We start from the raw sequence: 26824 nt of genomic DNA on the forward strand, positions 1-26824 counted from the left end.
TCCACCTGAACCAGATTCTCACCACCATGGCAGCCGTCCATTGCCGGCCGCTTCCATCTCCACCGCGCACCCGGGACAAGGAAAGGGAATTGGAAGACGGGAAGTGTTGATGCTCCACTTTTTTAAGAGTATTAAGGGAAAATCTCCACGGTATCCTCAAGTAAGTTTCGCTTGGAGTTGGACGGTTTTTGGGAAGGTGAATGGTCTGAGGAGCCACCCTAGGCGAGTGGTAACGACCTATGGCATTGTTGTTCGAATTCTTCGTGTGTTCTCATTTCTAATGGAAATGCTTTCAATTCTTCTCATCTCTTATTGGATGAATTCTATCAGTCGCCCAGGCTATTTATAGCGAGGTATTTTTAGATACAATTTCAACAACTTCAACGCTTGCAATCTTGTTTTGAGTTCTGATGTTCAACTTGCATTCAATTTGACTCTTTGTCCGATTCTTGGATTCAACTATACCAGTCTAATTCCTCCTCAAGCTACCAATGCTCCACGGTTAAGTAGAAAGCATTTTGCTTACCAATCCTAAGGACAGGGGATCGAACCCCGTCGTGAGCTTGAAGTTTTTTCATTAATTCCAAATTCAATGAGTCCAGAACTATCTCGTTGGGAGCAGATGGGTATCGAACCCAGAACCATTCGCTTATAAAGCGAACATCGTAACCATTCAGCCACGACCGCTCCGGTCTACCACCCGAGCATGGGTAAATAACAAGGGAAATGCGTAATAATACCTTTCTCTGGTATCAATACCAAATTTTGGTATTCCTGGACCCTTTAAAATTTGTCTTAAGGATTATGCAAGAGCAAAATGTGGTATCATACCAATTTAAGGTATTGTTTTGATATTGCAAAATTGCAGAATTTGTCAATGATCGAACACCACATTTTGGTATTCTTTTGGTATTACAGTATTTTATCAAATTCCTCTGCAACTATGGGAAAATTTTGACCAATTTTGACAAAATAATTAATTTTGCGCTAAAATGATGTCTCAAAGCGAATGCTTTCATTCAAAACCGGAAATTTCAAACTTTATTTTAAACATTTTTGATATACCCCCTATAGAAATTACTTGAAATTGTGAAAAATACTTTGAAAAACCAGTCAATCGACAGATTAATGAATTTTGGTGAATTTCAATTCAGTTTCATTTTAATAATACTTATTTTTCAATCTTGTTATTTTTCAGAAGCTTCAAGAACTTCAAGCACATGCCGTTCATCAATGACAAATGCATTCGGTGTGGTGAAGAATATCACTCATAACAACATGGAATCATCAGGTGAGTAGATTTGGCTGTTGCATATGAATAATTTCCGTTTTTTTCACTAACTGCAACTGCTGCACTAAAAATGGTATGAAAATACCAAATTTTGGTATTACTTGTTCAAATACCAGCGACCATAATGTGCTCTTGGTTGCCCAGTAATAGATGGTAAAATACCATGAAATCATACCAAAATCATGTATGTGAAAGACCACAGAAATACCAAAAGATGATTTTCCAAGGGCGCGGGAATACCTAAAAATAAAACCATGGCAATACCAAGTTTTGGTATTCAAGCAATGTTCAAAAATCCAGAAGACCTCAACTTGGTATTGAAATGGTTTTATTTTGATGTATTATTTTACTCTTGGAATAACATGGTTTGGTATTGTTGTGCCCTTACACATACAAGATTTTGGTATAATTTCATGGTATTTTACCATCTATTACTGGGCAACCAAGGGCACATTTTGGTCGCTGTTATTTGGCCAAGTAATACCAAAATTTGGTATTCCCGTGTTATTTACCCCTGCTCGGGCAAAGCGCTATCTCGCCATCCCGACAAAATAAAAATTCTGAATCATCCTAAAATTTGGACCACCCTAATGTCCACCATACCAAAAGATGCCCCTATTTTGTCACGCTAGATTTCGGTTTCGGACCACTGTGCATTGGTAAACAAAGCCTTTTTTGCAACGGTTATCGACCTATTTACGAAAAAACAATTTCAAAAATGTTTGAGATTGTTCATCTGCATGTCCTTCAAGTGCTCTAGCTTAAAAATAAACGAAATTTAGTTTCAATTTGGATAAAAATTAAAATTAGTGTTGGAGGTCACGGTGGCTCTTACGGCTTTTTGAAAACTCACCCGAGATTTTGTGCATTGTCTCGAAGATTGGTTGAAGTTGGTTGCTGGAGTCCCGAGTTGTAATTAAACAATCCCTTTGGCCAGTTGTCGCACTTACATCAATTTTCAGGAAGTGACAAGATATCACGACAAGATTGAAACTAAACAGTAAAAAATAATGTAAATTTGGAAGCTCTTATTTTGGAAGGTTGAATAATATCTCTTTTATGTTGTAATTTTACCTCAATTTAGACTGCAAAAGTGACATTACATCAGAAAAGTGGTAAAATTACACATTTCCAGAGGTAAATTAAACCTTTTTTCTGACGTAAAAGATGTACCGCTTCCTAGATGTAATATTACCATGATTTTTTTCTGTGTACTTTCATTTGTAAAGTGACAAAAATGCACAGAGTTTTTTTTCGGATTTTGTTGAATATCTCAGGATTGAAAGCGAATTTTGGGGATCTGTGAAGGTCAAAAGGTGAGGCATTGCGAGCTGCACAAAATGGCGTTCTTAACTCAATTTGGCCCAAAATGCACGTACGACAAGTTAGCACGACGGCGACGTTTCGTTATCTGTAAACATTTGACGCTGAGTCTCCTCCAAGTTCGAAACCAGTACCGTTATCACTGATTAAGCCGGCCACGCTGATAAACTGTCGCATTTTTGGTTTGTTGCTTCTCGTTTCGCAAAAGTATCAACTTCGTCACTCAAGCTGTGGCATATTTAGTCAACCAAAGAAAATAAGGTGTGCTTATCTTGCATACCGGTGGGGTTTGTTGAAACTTTTTTATACATTTTTTTGTAAAAATAGTTTGTAAATTTCTCTAGCGCAAAAAAGACATTTTTTTCAGCGAGTTTGAAATGATAATCTTCGCCATGTCCTCCTTCACTTTAGGGAATGAATTTGCGGTCATCTGTAGAGCTTACTGTTCCTCCCCCTTCCATCTCATGATTAATACACTAAAAGCTGCCTCGTCGAGTTGACAACTCTATAAAACCACCGACCGTCACTAGCAAAATAGAGCTATCTAAGCCCGATCTCACGCACACTAGCACACCATTTGTTTTGCTGGCTGGTACAAAATTTAACCTCACTTTTTTTCGTGTACGTACACGCAATACATGCGCACGTAGATAACTCTATGGTCCCTCAACTAGTCCCTACTCCTCCCTTTCAGTGCTGCCAGCAGCAGTTCCATATACTAATTGCTCGATTTGTCAAGCCCTCAACTAATGCGGACCCATTTCTTAACGCTCTCTCTCTCTCTCTCCTCCCCCTTTTCCAGGTCCCACCTCGAGTACAAACAGCTACACGATAGGTGGCAGCACCGGTGGCATCGCAGATCTCCAGCATCAACAACAGCAACAGCAACAAATTCTGAAACAGCAGCAAACAAGCCAAACGCAGCAACAACATCATCAACTGCAACAACAGCAACAACAACTGCTCCAACAATCATCGAGTTTATCAAGTAGTAATAGTCTAATTAATAACAATAATCAAATTAGGGATAGTTACGGCGTGACGGCGTCGGCCATTGTGACCCTCGGCAGTGGTGGTGGCGGCAGTGTTGCCAGCAACAGCAACAACAACAATCATCATCAGCAGCAGCAGCAGCAGTTTCAGGGTGGTGTTGCCACTGGCAGTCATCACGTGAGCTTAGTGGGCGTCTCCGCGGCATCGTCGGCCACCATGACCACCTCGACGGCCATCTCGCCGCCGCGGCCAATGCAAAAGGTGAGAGGATTTGATAGACTGACTTCTTGAAAAATTTCAAGGTTAAAAGTGTTGATGGAATGAAAATAGATTTCTACCGAAATTGGAACGTCTTGTTACAAATGTTCAAGGATGCTGTTTCCGTCAGCATCTTTTCTCCAAGAAGAGACAGTGTGTATTGACTGTGTTCTTGGAAAGGGAAGCATCGAAATATGACTTCAGTCGAAGTGCTCGGGGCTCATCCACGTGTTGACTCTACTGAACGTTATTGAGTGGCATTTCTGGGGAATGTATCGATTACATCGTTAGTTAATGAATTTAACATAGATAAGAAAACGTAAATTTCTTTTAACTGCCAATTTTAACAACCACAAATTCAACGCAGACATTTTAAAGACAGCAGTGTTGCAAATGAGTGATGAAAAGCTATCATTTGATTATCTCTGCACCAAAAACATCCGAGAGTATTTTGCTTGTGAGATCTCTTCTAGTGTCTCGTGATTCTCAGCGATGGCATTCTCTCGCTATCACTCCTCCCCTTTTCCTTGACTGTGCGCTCTCATCGTTGCGTCTCTCAATCTCTCCGAAAACTGCAGTGAGCGAACGCGAGACGGCGATTCGGAGCCGACCACGCATGACGTCCCGTAAAACTGCGCTTGCGAAATAGGTTTTGTGGCGGCTTTTGGGTTTTAACACTGTTGCGGTTGGATGATATCCACGCGTGAGAGTGTGTTAGTTTGTAACAAAATTACACACAGACATAGGCAAATTGAGTAGATTAATTCGTCTGTCAAAATCAGCTGTGTCCTTTGTTATACCACGAGCACGTGGTAAACAGCTGGTTTTTACAGACGATTGGTCTACTCGCTTTGCCTATGTCTGCGGAAAAATAGTGTAAGCAAAATCAGCTGCTTGGAATTCAACCAATCACAATCGATCAAAACCAAAACAATACTTTAAATACAAATACTAACACAGAATCGTGGTGTGCGTGAGAGAAACCGTGGAGATCTCTATGAAAGAGAAAAGGAGAATGCCAAACGCGAGTGTGTAAACACAAAAACGTGTTCAGCTACCCAGTCACGAAATATTCTAGCAGAGCTGGTTCTGTCAGAATCCTGCTAAAACGGGGGAACATTTCTGCTAGAATGCTATAAGAATATCCAGATCTGTAAGAACTGTGCTAGAATCCTGCTAGAACGCCGTGACTGGGTATGTTCGGCGCAGAGAATATCGATACGGAGAAAAAAGCAGTTGTATTCGGGTCATGAGTTCAGGATTCAGGATTGATAATTGTAATTGCTGCCTGTATAGAATGAGACGAGGATAGTAAATATAATGCAAAATTACTTTATAGATTGAATAATTTAAGATTAAATTTTCAAAAGGTCCTATCTGCATAGGAAACCCATGACGGATAGGTTGTTTTGAAAATTTAATTTAGAATTCAATGCTAAATAAGTGATAGAATTGGGTTTTATTCCCGTTAATCAATTTCTAAGCAACCGTTACTGGACAATCATCACATTAGCATGATGAAATCCAGTATGCAACCTGCTAAGATCACCATCTCCATGCGAATGCGAATGCGAATGAATTTTCAATGTAAACTTCCGTAGTAACAGTTCAATAGGGCGAATCTGCGTTTGTAAACAAACAGTCTATCCCCCTCTTACTTGACGTGAACTGTCACTCGAGCGAAAGGGATAGACTGCTTGTTTACAAATGCAGATTCGCCCTATTGAAATGTTACTACGGACTAAGTGCCGCAAATTAAATTTGGTCATTTAAAATGTTAGAGTCGAAACTCGAGTGTTCCTAAAGGGATTCAAACTGCATCCTAAAGGGCATAAATGTCAAACAAGCAGAACGAGATGAAAAAAGGAAACTTGCTCGATGAAACGTCATTCGATAAACGATTGTGCCTGCGATGAGTGGTGTTTACTACACTCATGAGAGCTGATATTTTAATATTTTAAAACACTGGAAGTCAATAAAGGCGTTATGTCAAAAATAAAATTTGCCAACAAAACTAATTTTGTAGCACGAACCAGAAAATAACCAAATTTACTAAAAAACTTTTTTTTTACTAAATGCCTATAAATCCGACGATAGGGGAAATTTACCAATTTTAAGCCTAATGAGCGGTCGTGTTTGAATGATGCTAATTAATCTTGAGTGTTCCTTGAAATTTACTAAAACCAGGTACACTAACGGGTAGAGCAACTTTTTGTGAACAATTCTATTTATTTTCACTTTTACTAAAAGTAATGCTATTCCTTTTACAAGCATTTGAAAAAAATATTTCCCAGATGCATTCCAATCAGTCGAGATTTTCAGCTTAGTTCTCTTTTTCTTGCAACGCTCTTTTGGGTCTGCTTAGTGCTGCCAAAATTGATGAAATTTTAAGCGAACACTTACGAAAAGTAGCATTTATAGAGAAAGTTTCCTGGCATCACTGGCTCACTCCAAAAAAGGTTGCCTGGTGGTGTTGGTGACCACCCTTGGTTCTTTATTTGCCTTCGCTTCTCGCTCGGTTTTCTTCAGCCTTCGATTGGAATGGGTCGTCAAAAGTCAAACGTCAAAAGACTTGGCGCGTTTGTTTTTTTTATGGCACTTGCTAATTATTTTTAGCAACTAACTAATGTTCAAAAGTACATGTTGCCGATAGTTGGAAGCAATTTCTCGCAAAATAGAAATTATGATCAAAAGTGCATTAAATTTGATCTTTTTGCCCAGTAAATGGTATTAATTTGCGTGCTTACTTGAGGCCACCGCTGGTTGCTGGTAAGTTGATAGCTACTGCCAGCATGTTGTTCATGTCATGGCTGTGGAGTCTGAGTCAGAGCCGGTGTAATCGCTCTTTTTGGGGACCTGGAGTCGGAGTCGGGGACGTCAAAACTCGGATAACTGGAATCGGAGTCGGCTAAATTGCCACCGGGACCTTCTGGGATCGAACCCAGGCCGACTGGGTGAGAGGCAATCACGCTTAGAGAGCCTGGCGCTTATTAGAGAACGGACATCTTAAAATACTGAAACTGGCACCACTACATGCACATCAGTCAAAATAGCTTGCAGCACTGCAGTTGTCAAAGCACCTGCGTGACTCTTTTCAGATTCTCTTTTGATCAGTCAATTGAACCAAAACAAACTGAGTTTAAACAACTAAAATGAGATGCTGCGTTTGCAAAAAATTCCAAAAAAAATCCCACAAGTTCTTAGCGCTCGAAACTGACAATTTTTGAGTGGCATTAACACGCAACGACATAATGAGTTTACGAATTAAATCAAAATTAAAATTGAAATAGTAGTTTATGCAACAAGTTGCAAAAAGAGGATTTTTTCAGCACGAGTCGTCCATTTATCTAACGAGGTTTACCGAGTTAGATAAATACGACGAGTGATGAAAAATCAAGTTTTGCAACGAGTTCCATACAACGTTTTTTGCAATTCCGAAAAACTCCCTTTGGACAGAATTATAGGACAAAGGTCCATTCATTGAATCAATGAATCGTTCAAATCAAAAAAATGTTGAAAAGTATAACTTTTCCTAACAAGTGCTGAAAAGTTCAACTTTTCAGCATCCATTTCAGTGCTGAAAAGTAGAACTTTTCAGCATTTGTTTTGAAAAAGGTTACTATTCGATTCTGTTATTTTTGGTACAGAAAAGTAGGCTGTTTCGTCGTTTAAGAATGACAGGAAAAGTAAGTAGTTTCACGACGGAATTGCAAAAAAGAAATTTTAAATTGTTTTGTTTTCAATTTGTGTTTCGCCGATTTTCGAATAAAATGTAAATCAACCAAATTGCAATACTTCCCATCGATTGAACGCCAACTGAAATTTCTTCTGCTTCAGCTGTCCATACAAAATTCTGTGTCTGTAAGTTTTTAATAATTTTTAAGTGTGTTTTTCGATGAAAAATACGTTTTTAATCATTTTGAGAACGCTATCGAATTGGGCGATTTTTTTACATAAAAGTCCCTTTGACTCCAAATTCCCATCTCATCATCTTTTCAGGCTGCAAATAATTGAAAACATGTCTTTTTTTTACTGGTTGTAATGGAAGGGGTCGTACCACCCCTCCGTTGCGAGATATCAAAAAACGGACCTCGGATTCGTGATCAGGGACAAAAGATAACCTTTAGGACAAAGTTTCACTGCTGCGTGAGTTGGCGGAGAATGACCCATATGCAATATGGGTTTCAAACGTAGCGAAATTTTATATCCTTTTTTCACTCTATTAGAGTTTTCTTGAAAACACTCAAATTTTCACAAATTACCGTATTTTTTTAACTTTAATTGTCAAAATATAAAATATGAGTATCAAGGCAAAATTTGATTTTCAGATTTCATAGAGTTTCTATTTTGGAAAATACAAACAAAATCACAAAATACCGTATTTTCGAAATGACTCAAATGTTCAAACTATGCAATATGGGTTTCAAACGAAGTGAAATTTTGGATCCTTTTTTACTTTATTAAAGTTTATTTTTACAAAATACTAAAATTTTCATAAAATACCGTATTTTACGAAAATACTCATTTTTTTATTTTTTAAACAACGCTAAATTTTGTATGATATAAAACATACACAATTTTAATGTTTGTGAAAATTTCCGTATTTACAACAAAAAAACTCTTATGAATTGAAAAAGCGAAACTTCAATTCAAAATTTCAATTCAATTCAATTCAATTCAATATCAATACCGCTATATTGGTAATTTTTAAATTTTATGTTTTTTATACGGTAGTTTCTAAAAAAAATTGAATTTTCCAATAAAAACTCAAATAAAGTGAAAAAGCATTTAAAATTTCGCTTCGTTTGATACCCATATTGCAAATAACGAAAATTTGATTATTTTTCGAAAAAATATGGTATTTTTTGAATAATTTTGAGTATGAATGAGTTATCGTTCATTAGATAGAACTATCGAAATAACGATAACGATAACCAATATCGTTATCGACAGACGATAAAATTATCGACTTTAATGTAATCGATGAATAACCTTAAATTTTACACAATTATGAAGTCTGTTGAATTGATTGGATCCAGTCTTGTTTCAATGAAGTAGACCTTGTCTTATCATGGAGACAAGAGAGGGGATTTTTGCGGTAGTTATGCATGTTTCAGCCCAGCATAGCCTTCTCTTTTTCCAGTGTTTTCCCGGGCAGACGGTAATAACAAAACTCATGCCATTTCAATAACAAATACTGTTAAAATTACAGAAAATGTTATGGAATCTTCTTGAAAAATCTATTTTTGCATAAGAGTTTAATAAAAGTTTATGTTATCATAAGTAATTCTAGGCAACCGCTACATAGGTCATCCTTGTGGCCCTGTTGGTTATCACATCAAATCAAATCAAATTAAATCATAACAAAACTTGTTATTAGTGTGATATTGGTTGAAAGCCAAAACAACTTGGAAATGACATTTTTATGGAAGAATAACTCCAATTGTTATATGGATGATAGGATTAGTTGTTAAAATAACAAAAAATAATAACAAAGATTTGTTCGAAGAATAACTAAAAATGTTATTAGTCTGTTATTACAATAACAATCCAATAACAAAAATCATAACGATGAATAGCATTTATTTCAAAATATCAAAAAATGAAATTCTCAAGTTATTTCCGTCTGCTCGGGTTGCATCTTGATATTTCAGCTCAAATGAACAGTGACTTTTTGTTGGAATGATTCAGCATGAAAAATCAAACATTCAAAAATAAACTTGACCAACACAATTTCTAAATGGGTATTTTTAAAGAAATATTAATGCTCAGCTAAAGAATCGCTGCGTCTGGGTCGACAAGTAGGTATTACGAAATAGCCTTCGAACGAGGGAATGAACTTGGTAAATTCCCCGAAACAAAGACACAGTGTAATGTCTAGATTTCTTCGGAAATTCCTCTGGTTGGGATCCACTTGGTGCTATGGCACGTGGTGATAATGGGTCACACTTTGAAATTCGAAGAAGTCAATCGATTACGTAGTTGGGAGAAGGAAGCTCTGACCTAGATTGATAGTTGAGATTTTCATGGAATAATAATAAAACGATTCTTCCCTTTTAGGTGATACCGACGGTGGTCTACCTGATGTCCCGCATTGCTGTACATATGGAGATCGAGGGAACCGCACAATGCCCGGCCCAGGTCATGCTGGCCGCCGCACTCGGCTGTGAAGAGCTAGGAATTACGAATAAGCTGCTGGCGCAGTCCGTGTTCGGGCTGTGGATGACCAGTCCGCTGCTGGAGGTTCAGCTGAAACCGCACCACCGGCCGTACGCGGTGCGGGTCGCGTGGTCCAAGCTGCTGGACAAGCACAGCCACGGGAACGAGCTGGAGAAGCTGTCGGACGAACCGATGACCATGCTCCGGAGGAATGTGTTCTTTTCCAAGCGGGACGAGGAGAAGATCAAGTGAGAGATCGCAAAATCCTTGCAGATGTTTGAATCTTAAATTATTTTTTTTTCTTTTCAGGGACCCCCGGATACTGGAACTTCTGTACGAGGAAGCGCGCCACAATGTCCTGCACGGGCGGTACGTGATGGAATCGTCCCACTCGATCATGCTCGGAGGAATCCAGGCCCGGATAGAACTGGGCCCGTACAACTCCCACACGCACTCCACTAGTTATTTTAGGTAAGACTGACTTCTTCAAAGCTTCTTCAACGCGTCATCATCACACTTCGTTTCTTGTAGAGAGAACCAATTCCGCTTCCTGCCGGCGCACGTGGCCAAAAGCTCGAGCTGGTCCTGGCTGCCGATCAGCCGGCGGACGTCGGCCGAGGTAAGACTGCTAGAACAATTCAAACGGGTGCCGACGACGGCCACGACCAAGAAGCTGATGCGGAAGTACCTCGAGTTTTGCTGGGCACTGCCGTTCTACGGGTGAGTTTGAAAGTTGATGGAGGATTATTTTCGAAAGAGAAAATCGTCTAATGATGAAAAAAATGTATTGGCCAAAATATTAGCACTTGCAGTTCCAAGAGGTTCAAACAGTTAGAAAAGCAACTTTCAAAAAAAAAAAAAAAATAATAATCAAATTATTCGCTCTACAGCATTGCCTTGGCGTTCTCGATTGCGAGATTCCTACTCGAAACTAAGTGTCCGAAAGCTTGATTGTTGAGGCAATTGCAAACCTCTTTTTACACCTTAGCTTCCATCCACCCCGGGATTCGAACTGACGACCTTTGGACTGTTAGTCCAACTGCCTACCAGCGACTCCACCGAGGCAGGACCCAGGGAGACGACTCCTTCACCTGGACTGAGCTAACGACCTAACCTCTAGGCTAGTCCGGGGCCAACATTTACTTCCCTGTCCGACGGAAGGCGTGATCAGACAAATCTCGTCTCAAAATTTGCCACCGGGACCTTCTGGGATCAAACCCATGCCGACTGGGTGAGAGGCAACCACGCTTACCCCTACACCACGGTCCTGGTTTTCAACTTTTGTACGTTTGAATTTTGGTTAATTTCTAACCGATTTCAATGATTCTCGTGCATTATATCAGGAAGAACCATTTCAGCAATAATCTCTAACCTGATTACTTTTGCTTTTGTTCCTATCCAGAGTTCAATTCCTAATTTCACATTTCAAGGGGTCTTACTTGGGTCTTACAGGGAATTGAAGCCTGAACCTTCTGCTTGTGTGACAGACTCTGCTACGATTAAACCACGGTGACTGTATTTTCATGATGACGGCAGCAATATTTTTGGAAACGGGTTTAAAACGTACATTCAGAAAATCTTATTTGCTCATTAAGGTTTCTACATACATGTAGAAAATCACAAAAGATCACATTACAGAAAATTCACTAAATTCACTAAAAGATGGTTTTCAATCACTCTTGAAAGTTTCATAAAGATATTTCGAGACTGAACTGAATAAGAGACGATTTAAACTCACAATTTTGCCATGCGCAAAGCGAACTGTCAAACTTTGTGAACGTTTTTCTCTAAACACCGAGTTGAGTTACGAGTGCCATGATATCTCGAGATGGGATGGACCAAATTGGCTGAAATTTGGGGTGAAGACTCTCGAGCCTGATTTTGCCATTTTACTTTTTTTTAATACAAAAATAAAAGAAATGTCGATTTCTTATATGAAAAACATAATTTCATAAAAAAACAAAATAATATGAAAAAAAATAATTTCATCTTTTTTTCAAAAATTGAGCAACTCTCTACGAAATCGGCCGATTTCGACCATTTTTATTTTATGTATTTTTTGATTTGGCTCAAATTGTGGGGGCCTTAGACCAAAGAAGCTATTTTGTGTCAGAGCAATTCCAGCCCAAAACAGGAATTTTCAGGTACTTTTTTCTCGACCCTCTCCAATTTAAATGAAACTTTGTAGACATGTTATCCTATGCTTATATAAGCCATTTTTGTGTATATGGAGCCAGTTCCACACGATAATGACATTTGAGAAGGGCGTAAGTGTTTTAAATATTTTTGTAATTCGGAATTTAAATATTTCTGTATCTCGAAGCCGTTGCATCGTATCAAAAAGTGGTCAAAGACAAACTTGTAGGAAATTTTACGGGCTTTTCGATAAAAATACACTGAAAGAAAAAAACACCCAACTTTTATGAGATTTTTTGATTTTTAAGTTTAAAAGTCAAATTTGAGGGGAGCCCACGATTTTTTTTCGTTCAAAATTTTTGTGAAGATAGCCTAAGATGTTACAAAAAGACTCACGAAAAATGCAGGATGGAGCAACTCACCTAAAAAAATACAAAAATCATTTACTGAAACTGTTTTTTTGAAAAGTGCTCTAAACGTCAAAATTTTCAAAAACCGAATACGGGAATCGTTTCTCCAGACAATTTTACATAAAAGTCTCCATATTGACCATTGTCCTAAGTCCAATCCTTGTGAAGTTACAGTGGTTTTAAAAATAAAAATGTAGAAAAAATAGGTTTTTTGATGGGTTTTGGCAATTTTTATATGACAGACTTGATTTTTCAGTCTCGTAAATATTTTTACCGGAGGGCTCGTCCAATTTCCTATAAGATTGTCTTTAACCACTTTTCAAAATAATTCGTTTTTTGATATTTTAAGGCTAATTTACTATCCAGGTTACTATACTACTCTGAAAAATGTTCTGTTTTCAGTTATGAGCAATGTAATTAGCTTATATCTGCAAGCTCATACATCCAATTTAAATGTTGTCAAAGACAAACTTATGGGAAATTTGACGAGCTTTCCGGTAAAAATATTTACGAGACTGAAAAATCAAGTCTATGATATAGAAATTGCCAAAAACCATCAAAAAACCTATTTTTTCTACATTTTTATTTTTAAAACCGCTGTAACTTTACAAGGATTGGACTTAGGACAATGGTCAATATGGAGACTTTTATGTAAAATTGTCTGGAAAATCGACTTTCGTATTCGGTTTTTGAAAATTTTGACGTTTAGAGCACTTTTCAAAAAAACAGTTTCAGTAAATGATTTTTGTATTTTTTTAGGTGAGTTGCTCCATCCTGCATTTTTCGTGAGTCTTTTTGTAACATCTTAGGCTATCTTCACAAAAATTTTGAACGAATAAAAATCGTGGGCTCCCTCAAATTTGACTTTTAAACTTAAAATCAAAAATCTCATAAAATTTGGGTGTTTTTTCTTTCAGTGTATTTTTATCGAAAAGCCCGTCAAATTTCCTACAAGTTTGTCTTTGACCACTTTTTGATACGATGCAACGGCTTCGAAATACAGAAATATTTAAATTCCGAATTACAAAAATATTTAAAACACTTACGCCCTTCTCAAATGTCATTATCGAGTGGAACTGGCTCCATAAACACAAAAGTGGCTTATATAAGCGAAGGATAACATGTCTACAAAGTTTCATTGAAATCGGAGAGGGTCGGGTACAACCGATTCCCTATTTGGCATGGAATTGCTCGTCATTGATTCACCCGTACAAGTCTCCATACAATTTTGGCAGCTGTCCATACAAAAATGGTGCGTAAATATTCGAATAACTGTAACTTTTGAATGAATTTTCTAATCAATTTGGTGTCTTCGGCAAAGTTGTTGGTATTGTTGAGGACTATTGAGAAAAAAATAGGAACACGGAAAAAAATTGCCGATTAATTAAAAAACTAACTTAATCCACCTATGTGGTTGGAGCCTTCCTCACTTATTACCAACAATGGCTGATATGATGGAATTGTACAAAAATTTCATCTCTTTTTTAGATCCGGAATAAAAAAGTACATAAATATCACTTAAGTGGCCATACCTCGAGACAGGGTTGCCAGATATTCAATGTTTTAGGCTCGTTGGAAAGGTCTTTTGATAACATAACCAACGATAAGTCGGATGGTGGACCCGGACATAGTTTACATACATTTAAGTGAGATCCGGATATATGTGAAAACACATTTTTATACATAACTTTAGAACTACTTATCAAAACTTCAATCTGTATAAAACTCGATCTATGGGACCTTAAACCAAGTCGAATGCAACAGGTTCGGGTTAAATCGGCTCAGCCAGTGCCGAGAAACATGAGCTAGGTTGTTGGTCACATACATACATACACACACACATACACACACATACACACATACATACACACACACATACACACAGACATTTGTTCAGTTTTCGATTCTGAGTCGATATGTATACATGAAGGTGGGTCTACGACGTTTTTATTCAAAGTTCATTTTTAGAGCAGGATTATAGCCTTACCTCAGTGAGGAAGGTAAAAAAATCACAAATCACAAAAACTCAATTTCACAAAATACGTATTTTTTGATTTTCGAGATTTTTCGATATGTTTTAGGGGACAAAAACCTGCCACTTTTAAGCCATAGAGAAACATGGTCAAAAAATCGGCCAAGTTATGATGTTTTGAAAAAAATTGTGATTTTTGGAAAAAATCAAACTGTCATGCAAAAACAAATTCGACGAAATTTTTTAATGTAAAATTGAATTTCCAATCGAACAGTGCTACAGATCTGTTGATAAAAGGCTCTGTTTTCAAGATATAGCCACCGAAAGTTTGATTTGAGCGAAATATTCGCAGTTTTTCGATTTTTAGAAATAGTGACCATGAGTGACCACCTTAAATTTTTTTTTGAAAAGTTCAGAAAAATTGGCTAGAAACAGCGGCTTAAACAAAAAGAAACACGAAAATTGAAGTTTTCTTAGTCTCACCCTAACAGCCCACCATTTTCTAATGTCGATATCTCAGCAACTAATGGTCCTATTTTCAATGTTGAAGCATGAAACATACGTGAAATTTTCCGATCTTTTCAAAAAAGTATTTTGAAACTTTTTAAATCATGACTAACATTATAAAAGGGCCAAACATTGAATATTACGCCCATTTAAAATGTTAGTCTTGATTTAATTTTTTTTATAGATTTTTGTTCCGAAAAGATCGGAAAACTTCACTTCGGCAAAACGAATGTTTCATGTTTTAACATTGAAAATCGGACCATTAGTTGCTGAGATATCGACATTAGAAAATGGCTTAAAAGTGGCAGGTTTTTGTCCCCTAAAACATATAAAAAAATCTCAAAAATCAAAAAATACGTATTTTGGGAAATTGATTTTTTGTGAAAAAAATGTTAATTAAAAAATCGGCAAATTTTTTTCCGTGTACCTATTTTTTTTCTCAATAGTCCTCAACAATACCTACAATTTTGCCGAAGACACCAAATTGATCAGAAAATTCATTCAAAAGTTACAGCTGTTTGAATATTTACATACCATTTTTGTATGGACAGCAGTTAAAATTGTATGGAGACTTGTATGGGTGAACCAATGACACAAAATAGCTTCTTTGGTCATAGGGAAGGCCCCCACAAAGTTTGAGCCAAATAAAAAAAATACAAATAAAATCCATTTCCGGTTTTGGTAGAGAATTGCTCAGCGGTCAATGAGCGGTATTTTTAGTTTAAGAAAATTCAATTAAATAAAATGCTGGGAGATCTCATGTGGGTTACTTGAATATGTAATGAATTAAGCAAATTAAAAACAATTTAAATATTTTATTTCCCAGTGCCGCCTACTTCCACGGCCAGGTCGAGCAGCCAGTTCGCGGCCTGATGAGCTTAATGCAGCAAAAGGACCTGCCGGTGCTGATAGCGGTCAACGAGCGGGGCATTTATGTGATAGATCAGATCGAATGCGTAAGTTCTTCCTAGCTCATTTCTTGATTAAGTTTTAAATCAAAAACTCTCCCTCAGACCCTCCTGCTGGGCCTCAAGTACGACGAGCTGTCGTGGGACTACGCCAAGCCGAGCAACGTCAACGATCCGGAGTGTTTGCCGTGCATCTTCCTGCAGTTTGGGGCCGTCGAGAACGGGATCGCCGCCACCAAGCTGATGCAGATCTTCACCCGCCAGGCCGCCATGGTGGACGCCTTAATCACGCACTTTATCGAGCAGGCCAAGCGGCGGAAAGAAAGTGGCGGCGTGGCAGGGGGAGCGGCTGGTGAGGTGCCGGAAGTGCCCATCGTGGGGGTGGTCGGCGTGGGCGGCGGCGAGAATCCGTACGAAGGTGGGTTTTTGGCAATTGTTGGAGTTTTCTTCAGATTTGAGACATTTTTTCTTCCTTGCAGCAGAACCGAACCCAATCCAGAACAACGGCGTCGGAGTGCTGAGCAACAAGCTGTCCCGGCTGACGTTGGCCACGTTCGATGACGAGGGTCGCTGCATTGGCCAGACGGGGTCACTGGCGATTAGTTATTAACATTTAATTCTCGTCTAAGGATGGATGTGGATGAGTGTGAACGCAAATTAAAAAAACCAAACACGTTTGAATCTGGTCTGAATGTGTCGAAATGTGTGCAGGAGATAGTTCTAGAATAGGATAAATCCAAAATGTAAGAAAACAAAGGAGGTAAACCAATAAGAATAACAAAAAACAGTGAATGGAAAATCTGTGTAGGAAACAAAAAAAAAAAAAAAATACGATGTGTTTGTGTCTGTACAAGAGATGAGGGCGATAAGGGAAGGAACCGATTGTGGTTTTAGAGGAATTGGCTCGTTAGAGGTACAATTTGCAAACAAAACAAAATGGGAAATAGTCTTTGATTTTAGTTTTTTGATATCTCAATGATACCGATAGAAAAGTATTAGTTTTGAAAATTGTATTTGAAATTTCATACATTTTGAAAAAATGGCAACTTGGCAAATTTGAAAAATTGAAAGTTTCTCTTGCGCCATGCTCAGGGCGTCAAATTGGGGGTGACTTTAAAAGTCATAGTTTTTCTTGTTGAAATCATATTTAAGATGTTCAAACATTATTTGTACGTTAAATGTTCCATCACTAAAAAAGCTGATATAGTTTGTAAGAAAAAAAAATCTATGTTTATATTTAGTCAACTAATTTTATAAGCTTTTTAACAAAATACATATAAATTACAGGTAATTTTTTTGAAAAATCGGTATTTTGTCGGAAAATTTCTTAAAACTAGTTTTGTTTAAAAAATTATCAATTTATATTGTATTTTATCCAAATTCGAAGCACGAATCACAAGTTTTCACATTTTACATGAAATTTGTTCAACTGTAATTCTCTATAAAGGAGAATGGGCGGATTTGGTCCAAGGATGTACACGAACGGGAGAAACTTTATTCGAAAGATCTCGCCGAGACATGAAAAAAAGTCTTCTGGACGAACTTTCTAAACCCCGGGGTTCAAAAGTTACACGTTGTTGAAGTTTGAGTATTTTGGGTTAAAATGTACCAAAAATCTTATTTTTGCTATTTCTAAAATCACTCATAAAATCCTTATTTTATTATGGATTTCGATCATCTTGACTTCATTCGACGCGTATCAGCAAGAACTATAAGTTCTGATATGTTTTAGCATGATTGAAACATGACTTCTCTTGTCTTTATACGTTTGAACCGTTTGAGCAAGAGGCTTACCATAGAAACAAGTCGAAACTTGAAGATTTTGAAAACGGATCCTACTCAAACTGCTTCAGTTAGTATGGAAGGCTACAGTGCATTGTTGTAACATCTTATTGAGATGTTCTGAGTCGTCCAAGAACTCCTTGGGGCTCAGACCGCCGTAAGGGACCATCCATAAACCACGTGGACCCTTTGGGGGTATGGCGGTTGTCCACGATCCATGCAAAAAGTTTTTTTGTATGGACAACTGTCCACGACGGGGGGGGGGGGGATGAGATTCCCAAAAAAGTGTCCACGTGGTTTATGGATGGTCCCTAACAAGCAATAGGTCGGCGGTTTTTAACCTCGGAACATACCCGCATAGCTTCAGTGAGTATGGTAGACTACTTTGTTAATGCTTCGACATGTCCAGGATCATCCTAGGACTCCCTTAAGTTAAGATCTGTGGATCTACTACCGTAACTAGCAAGATGTCGAACGGTATTACCCACGGATCATACTCGCATAGCTTCAGAGTAGGTTAGACTACTTTGTAAATGATTTAGGCTGCCTTGGACCACCTAAGGACTCCCTGGAGTTATGATCTGTGGTTGTTAACTCCAGTGAGTCCTGGGATGACCCAAGACATCCCAACACATTAAAAAAGCAGTATAATCAGTGGTCAAAACAGGTAGAAATCTTGCTAGTTACGGTAGTAGAACCACAGATCGTAACTTAAGGGAGTCCTAGGATGATCCTGGACATGTCGAAGCATTAACAAAGTAGTCTACCATACTCACTGAAGCTATGCTGGTATGTTCCGAGGTTAAAAACCGCCGACCTCTTGCTTGTTACGGCGGTAGATCCGTCGGTCTGAACCCCAAGGAGTTCTTGGGCGACTCAGAACATCTTAATAAGATGTTACAACAATGCACTGTAGCCTTCCATACTAACTGAAGCAGTTTGGGTAGGATCCGTTTTCAAAATCTTCAAGTTTCGACTTGTTTCTACCATCTTGCTTACCATCTTGCTCAAACGGTTCAAACGTATAAAGACAAGAGAAGTCATGTTTCAATCATGCTAAAACATATCAGAACTTATAGTTCTTGGTGATACGCGTCGAATGAAGTCAAGATGATCAAAATCCATAATAAAATAAGGATTTTATGAGTGATTTTAGAAATCGCAAAAAATAAGATTTTTGGTACATTTTAACCCAAAATACTCAAACTTCAACAACGTGTAACTTTTGAACCCCCGGGGTTTAGAGAGTTCGTCCAGAAGACTTTTTTTCATGTCTCGGCGAGATCTTTCGAATAAAGTTTCTACCGTTCGTGTACATCCTTGGACCAACTCCCGTACAAATTTGCCCATTCTCCTTTGGATTGTTTTTACTTGTGTTTCAAAAACTCATATTATTTATTACTCACAAACTTATTTTACCTTTTCCTAGTGGAAAATTTTCCAAAGGTTCCGAAAATCCGAAAATGCATTCCTTTTTTCGAATCAAAATCATGTTCAATGAAAAAATCATGATACTTTGAGAAATTTAAAATAATGGCTTTCATCAACATTTTCTTAACTAATAGTTAACTAACTTTTTGAACTACCGTTTTACGGTATTTGAGTATCATTTTAGTTTCATTTGGCCCAATGTCACCCACTCTAATAAGCGAGATTTGGTCAATTTTCAAACGATTGGCATCATCAAATTCCAGCATATTTTTGAAAAAGATTTTTTTTGTAGGATTTTGGTCCTTTTATAAAAAAAACAACATTTTTCGTAATCTTGAAAACTAACGTCATGATTCGAATTCCCGGACGCTCCGAAACCCGGACACCTCATCTTGCTTTAACAATTATTTGAATATAAGTTTGCATAATAACTGTCAAAACTGTGTTATTTGATGAATTCTAACATCAACTCCCATTTAAAATTGGTTTGGACGCTGTAGTCAATGCCAAAACAATTAAATGAAATAAAATAAAAATACGAGTTTACAAAAAATGAGAAACATTTCACTGAAATATTTCAGAGTCGTGCAAAGCACCGGAAAGGCAAAGCAGAAAATTAGGGTTCTGATTTCTTGAAATTCTATACAAAGTTTCGATTGTTTTGATGTTAACTGCTTATTTGAGACCTAAAGAATGCCATTCACTGAAATTTCAATCCAAATTTGTGCGATTCGTAAAAAAAACGAGTGTCCGGAATTCGAAGCAAAATTGTCCGGATTTCGAATCAGCTTTTTTCCGTGTCCGGGAATCGAAGCACATCAAGTCATTTTAATTTTTAAAATCTGATGAAAAATTGTTAGAAAATACATATTTTGCATGATTTCTACTAAAATTGACTGTTTATACTACATCCTGATGATATTCATACATTTACAACTTAGTACATGATTTTTAGCCAGTTAATACAAAAATGATATTGTTACTAAGTGTTCGAATTTCGATTCCCGAAGGTTAAAAGGTTGTTTCAGTCAAATCCGTTTAACAGTTCAATAGGGCGAATCTGCGTTTGTAAACAAGCAGTATATCCCTTTTGCACTGGTGACAGTCACGTAAAGTAAGAGGGAAATAGACTGCTTGTTTGCAAACGCAAATTCGCCCTATTGAACTGTTACCTCGGAAATGTTTGTTTCTCTGTTATAGTTCAACCATGGTCAGTTCAAGGGTTAGAATGTTAAACTTTACCGCTCTCAAATGAGTGCTGCAAAAAAGTACAGTTTTGAGTACAATGACCCTTTGTACGACCACAAAGAGTTTAAAATGGATTTTCAAATCAATTGGGTCCTAAAATGAAGCTTAGATTGCTGATATTATTGTTCACAGCGATAAAGCTTATTTTTCTGAGTACAATGACCCTTTGTACGACCATAAAGAGCTTAAAATGGATTTTTAAATCAATTTTGAAAAAATAACCTCGCGGTCCTTCTTGACAGAAAAGCTCCTACTTGACAGGTCGTTTCAAGGGGACCATAGTTGATCCATCGAAAAAATGTTGTCTTGTTCAAAAAAAAATTTTGCATTAAAATGAAAAAAAGTGATCAGAAATTGTTTTTAATCGTGTTTTTTACCGTTGTACATAAAAATTGGCATAGGGCTTTAGTACCCAATTTTGAAAAATTATCCTGGCGGTCTTTCTTTACAGAAAAGTTCCTACTTGACAGCTCGTTAAAACCCAGTCACGAAATATTCTAGCAGAGCTGGTTCTGTCAGAATCCTGCTAGAACGGTAGAACATTTCTGCTAGAATTCTATAAGAATATCCAGCTCTGTAAGAACTCTGCTAGAATCCTGCTAGAACGTCGTGACTGGGAAGGGGACCATAGTTGATCCATCGAAAAAATGTTGTCTTGTCGATATTTTTTTTGCAAAAAAATGAAAAAAAAAACTGATCAGAAATGGTTTTTAAGCACAATTAATTTTTACATTGGCACATGGACGTTATAAAAAAAAAACCCCAGTATTTGAATAAAACTTTGAGGAATTTTAAGTGAATTGGGTACTAAAGCCCTATGTAAATTTTTATGTACAACGGTAAAAAACACGATTAAAAACCATTTCTCTTCACTTTTTTTTTCATTTTAATGCAAAAAAAATATTGACAAAACAATATTTTTTTGATGGATCAACTATGTTCCCCTTGGAACGAGCTGTCAAGTAGGAACTTTTCTGTCAAGAAGGACCGCGAGGTTAATTTTTCCAAATTGATTTAAAAATCCATTTTAAACTCTTTGTGGTCGTACAAAGGGTCATTGTACTCAGAAAAATAAGCTTTATCGCGGTAAACAATAATATCAGCAATCTAAGTTTCATTTTAGGACCCAATTCAACACTTTTATTAATATTCAGAAGTCTGCTTGGCTGTGAAACGAGAAAGATGCGCGTTCGATCGGTCTGCGATTTTAAAAGTTTTTCGGTGTGTTTTTCATAGCTTTCAAAGCATCCGCTGGCGTGTAGTGGTCAAAAAAGACTCCAAGATAAGGAATTCAGTGAAGTGCAGTGCAAATAACAGCATTTTTGCAAGAATTTTACAATTTAAATTTGTGATTTTCTTCTTCATAATTGTTATTTTGTTTTGCTTTGCCCGCCACTCTTTCAAACGTCAGAGAGGCTCTCACGGAACTCACATTTCCCCGTCAAATATGAGTGCCTGACAGTTTCGATACAGTGTTGCGAATGAATAGATTTTTTTACGCAGAGTTCCGGTGAGCTCTTTTCGGGAGTTTTCGTGAATCTCGATTTCCTGTTGACGATGAAACCGCAGGATCGTGTTCGTAGCTGCCAAGGAAAATCTTTCCAAGTCGCTCGCCAGGATATGTGTCGAATCGGCATGAGGAAGATCAAGCTGTCCGTCCGTTGAGGACCCGCAGTTGGACGTCCGGACCCCTGCGACTGAAAAACGTTTGAAAAAAACGATGAATTGGGCTACCGGAAGATCAGAAATGAGTGAGTGATTTCTGATTATTGAACTAAATATCACGACCCTTGTTTGAATGTCTAAATTGGAAAGTTTTACCAGAATTGTTGAATTATGTTTTTGAATAATGCCTCCAAATAGAAGAAGAAGGAAATGATGAAGGTAAAAAAAAACTTGCTATTAAATTTGATTAAAGTTAAAGTTGAATTTGACAGTTGCAATAAACTTTCGTTTTATGAATAATAACTACTTCTGATTTATCAAATTAAAAATTAAAACCAAGACAAAACAGTTTAAAATCAGATTTTCAAGTCATTGAATAATTTAAATTTGTTAGAAATTGTACCTCTAACCAGTCAGGCAGTGTTAAGAGAAGGATTTGAAACATCAAAGGAAATGCAGCAGAAAATCGTGTAATCCAAAGATTGAAGCAAGAAAAGACACTAAAATTAAAGGTAACTCTCTCCGGAAGCAGACGCGAAACTTAGCTGCCTCCGAGAAAGAAAAACAAAAAAAAACTTCCTTAGACTTTTGAAACACTCAAAAAAAAAAATCTGCCATTTATCTCCTCACACAAACACCTCCTGACTAACAAAATCTATACGCCCCGAATAAGCAAATGTAACAAAATGTATTTAAGGTAGTGTAAATAAAAAAAACGATGGTGGTTTTGCTCCGAATCTCAACACTCGTCGTCGCAGCGCTGTTGACGTTCACCGTGATATATTGTGCGAGCAGCCCACTTTTTCCGAAATTTGTTACAACAACAATAGCAAAAAAAACAGAGGAGAAACTGAACAGAAATGTAAGCTAAACCAATACGAATTTACCTTGTAAATACACTCATACATACAGAGGGAGAGGAAAACTCAGTCGATTTGAATCAACACACAAACACACTTCTTTTTAGGGTAAAATTTTGCGGCGCCGGGCAAGTAATGGAACGACAACCCTAGAACAAAAACAAACAAACCTTGTACTCTAAATAGTTAAATATTACACCAACAAAAACATTTATGCAAGTAAAGTAATAAGACACGCAGACACACACACACAGACGTACACTCAATCACTTGTATAAATTAAATATATTTAAAACAAAATAGTGAACCCACGCGTTTCCTTGTAAAACAAAATTCTGAAAGTGAAAGCAGCAGGAAGAGAGAAAAGAGAAACACTGAACACACTCACACAAATCGTCTCACACAAAGCAGGAAGGAGGGATAAGGGAAGGAAATGTAAGTAAGTGCAGAAAGTAAGGAATTTATTAGTAAACAGTGGTGAACGTGGACAAAGTGGAACAGTAGAACACGAGAAAAGAGAGAAAAAGAGAGCGGTAGCAAAGGGAGGCAAATACAAACCAGTGGTCAAATAATTTTGATAAGTTCAATTTAATAAAGCAAAAAAAAACATATACCAAGAGAATATGTAAATCTACCTTATATATACCGGATAAGATTAATATATATTTAGATATTTTATACCGAAAAAAAGAAATCCGAAATAAAAGAAAACAAGAGAGCATCCAGAAAAAACAAAATTCAAACAATAACACGGACAGAGAAACCAAAAAAACAAGAAAATACTAACAGAATAACAGCGGAAACATGAATAAAAACAACAGACAATTCGAAAAAACACATTCAAACACTCTCATCACACACACTCACATGAACGGCAAACGATATCAATAATGTAAGCTAAGTTAGTATGAGCAGTAAGAGAGAAGTGGCAGGGCAGAGGACGACAGGAACGGAAGAAAGAGTTGGAAAGAGAGAGATGATGGCTGCTTTGTGAGAGATTGAGAGAAATAAATCGGATGAAAAAAAAACCACGTGACGAGAATGGAACGCGAATGTGGGACACGAGAAAACAATGATTAATTTTGAATAAAAAACGTATCTGTAATTTGAGTGTTGGTGTGTTTTACTTGTTTTGAGAAAATAGTAGGTTATGCAACAAATTGCAAAAAGAGGATTTTTTCAGTACGAGTCGTACATTTATCCAACGAGGTTCACCGAGTTGGATAAATATGAATAGTGCTGAAAATTCAAGTTTTGCAACGAGTTCCATACAACATTTTTTGCAATTCCAAAAAACACACACTGAGTGAAATTTAATGTCAAATTTTCATGTATTTTGTCAATAAATCGTTTAAATAAAAAAAATGTTGAAAAGTGTTACTTTTCTAAACAAGTGCTGAAAAGTTCAACTTTTCAGCACCCATTTGAAAGCTGAAAAGTAGAACTTTTCAGCATTTATTTTGAAAAGTGTTGCTATTCGATTCTGTTTTTTTTCGTACAGAAAAGTAGGCTATTTCGTCGTTCAAGCATGACAGAAAAAGTAAGTAGTTTCACGACGGAATTGCAAAAGAATATATTTCAAACTATACTTACCATCCTATTTCGCATTAAGTTTACCAGTTTTTCTTTTGTTTTTTTTAATCTAAAATGCCCTGCCTGAATCCACTTACTTTCATTGAAAATTCGGTAATATTACAGAAGGAAACAAGTTAACCTTGTACAACCCAGAAAGTTTTTTTAGCAACTTTTGTTTCACAAAAAATACAGTTTTTGTTTGATGTATTTTTTGCATTTATCTTGTTTGGTGTTTGCTTGTTTTTGATAGTAACAGGCCTGTTCCACAACCTACAATCATTAACATTTGCCTTATTGCTGTTTTTTTTCTGACCACCAAAGGTAAAGTACTTTTTGATTGAAAATTTGATTTAGCTTATGAGATTTTTTTGACCACCTTTTCGACATTTTTCAAATAAGTATTTTTGGAATCCAACACTAAGTGAAAAAATTGAACTAAAGGAATCAGATTTTTTTTGCAGAGTGCTACTATTTTTTTAAAAGTCCTGATTAAAATCTGCATCATTGTCGAAGAAACCAAATCGTTCAGGAATTCCAATCTCAAGATATAAATTTTCATATATTTTATATATCAGCATGACCAATATGACCAACCAGCAATTTTTTTTAAATAGTTGTGCAAAATTGCTTCTTTTGGCAAAGGGAGGATTACATCCAAATAAAAAAATGCAAAGAAAAGTGGATTCATGAAACCCGGATTTTATATGAAGATTTAAAAAAAAGTGAAATGTTACAGTTTTCCGGGCAACTTTTATTGATTTTTTTTCTGTAGGGTTGTTTAGGATAGGGTACGTTATCCATTAGTGTACCCCTTTCCTATAGTGGAGCCTCTGAAGGGTTTTTGATGAAAAATTCAATAAAATCACAATTTCAAGCGTGTTATTGTCTACAAATCTTTTATTTGGCATGTTCAGCATCATTTAAACCAATGTTGACTGATATTTAACTGTCCTTTTCACCAAAATAAGTGTTTTGAGTTCGACATCGGAAATCAGCCATGGCCACTAGCATTTTCACAACAAAATTTATATTTTATGATTGAATTAACTATCCAATCATTTTTTGACTGATTATTTAACTTCAGCAAGTCGAAATAATCTAAGTTTAATGAACTTTACTAAAATAAAGCGAAGAACTGCTCATTTTCGACCAAAAATTAGGGGGGTCCAATATAGGACAACGAAAATCCAAACTTTTCTAAAAGTGGACCCCTGTTAATTAAACCTTCAAAAATGAAGAAAACTGTGTATTTAACCAAAAGTTTCTCTTAAACATACAATGAATGCTTGTTGTTATCAAATTAAACGCATATATTTTTCAATTATGACTATAAATAAAGCTGTTTCATGTTAAAAGTACCAAAAATGCAGAAGCCGTAAAAAATTATAATTAATCAAAACTATAGTCAATTATACTTAACTGAAGCATCATAATTGCAGTTTGAAATGATATTTTATAATAATAAATCAAGAACAAAACTTTTTTTTAAATAAACATGCGTGGTTTTATCAGCAACTGTGAACAAATCTATTGTTAAGTTTTGGTCAACCATTTATGTAATTAGTATAAAAAAAATGTGCATTAAAATATATTTTTTTAAAATTATTTTATGTTTACAGTGGTTTTTGAAACGTTTTCTCTGATCTTTTTCGGAAATAAATGTGTTTAAATGTCTGTTTGGTTTTGTTGTTGTTTGAAGCCAAATTTTTTAACAAAACATATTTGTTTCTGATAAAAAGTTAGCAGAATCCATCTTTTATTCATTATATCTATCATTAGACCTACACCATGCATCAAAACATAAAATATCGGTTAAATTTGGTTTCAAAATAACAGTTTGCCTACGAATTATGGACCCGGGTCTACTATAGGAAAAGGGGGTCCATAAAAGGGAGAAAAAAAAACTTTTTTTCCAATGGCTATTTTTCTGCTCAAAAAGAAATAAACTGATAAAACAAATAGTCAAAATTGTTCAAAAGATTTTAGTTTTCATTGTTTTGTACAATGGGTTATGAAAAAGTGCTTAAAATATTGAAAATTTGTGTCCACTAAAGGTTAAAATACCCTATCAACTGAATCGAAAACGCTTTTAGTTGAACTTAATTTCTGAAAAAAAATCGAACTAGTTTAGTAAATCCTGTTGAATTTGGTCGGAAATTGGTAAAATTTTTACTTTGCTGATCCAATTTTCGTGCTAACTATTTTTTAACAACTGAAAATATATACCTTGGCTCCCTGGAATGTTCAAGTCAAATATAAAACGTACAAAAATATAATTTTTATGAAATTGTTTCGTGGAGAATCGA

At 36.4% G+C, this 26824-nt stretch overlaps 1 protein-coding gene across 7 annotated transcripts in view; it reads left to right on the forward strand.

Moving 5' to 3' along the window:
- LOC6046341 (FERM domain-containing protein 8) overlaps window positions 1–16786 on the forward strand; it is a 169259-nt gene extending 152473 nt beyond the window's left edge. For 6 of the 7 annotated variants that reach the window (XM_038250945.1, XM_038250941.1, XM_038250955.1 and 3 more), the window contains 7 exons: window positions 3417–3868; window positions 9926–10272; window positions 10334–10495; window positions 10556–10744; window positions 15876–16005; window positions 16063–16375; window positions 16437–16786. In XM_038250945.1, the coding sequence (XP_038106873.1) occupies window positions 3417–3868; window positions 9926–10272; window positions 10334–10495; window positions 10556–10744; window positions 15876–16005; window positions 16063–16375; window positions 16437–16567 (1724 nt within the window). In that variant the 3' untranslated portion in view covers window positions 16568–16786. The remainder of the gene's footprint in view (window positions 1–3416; window positions 3869–9925; window positions 10273–10333; window positions 10496–10555; window positions 10745–15875; window positions 16006–16062; window positions 16376–16436) is intronic. The other variant, XM_038250959.1, reaches the window with a different exon arrangement.
- Window positions 16787–26824: the final 10038 nt, after the last annotated feature.

The sequence above is a fragment of the Culex quinquefasciatus genome, chromosome 1, assembly GCF_015732765.1.
Source record: "Culex quinquefasciatus strain JHB chromosome 1, VPISU_Cqui_1.0_pri_paternal, whole genome shotgun sequence".
In the NCBI taxonomy this organism is placed as follows: Eukaryota; Metazoa; Arthropoda; class Insecta; order Diptera; family Culicidae; genus Culex; species Culex quinquefasciatus.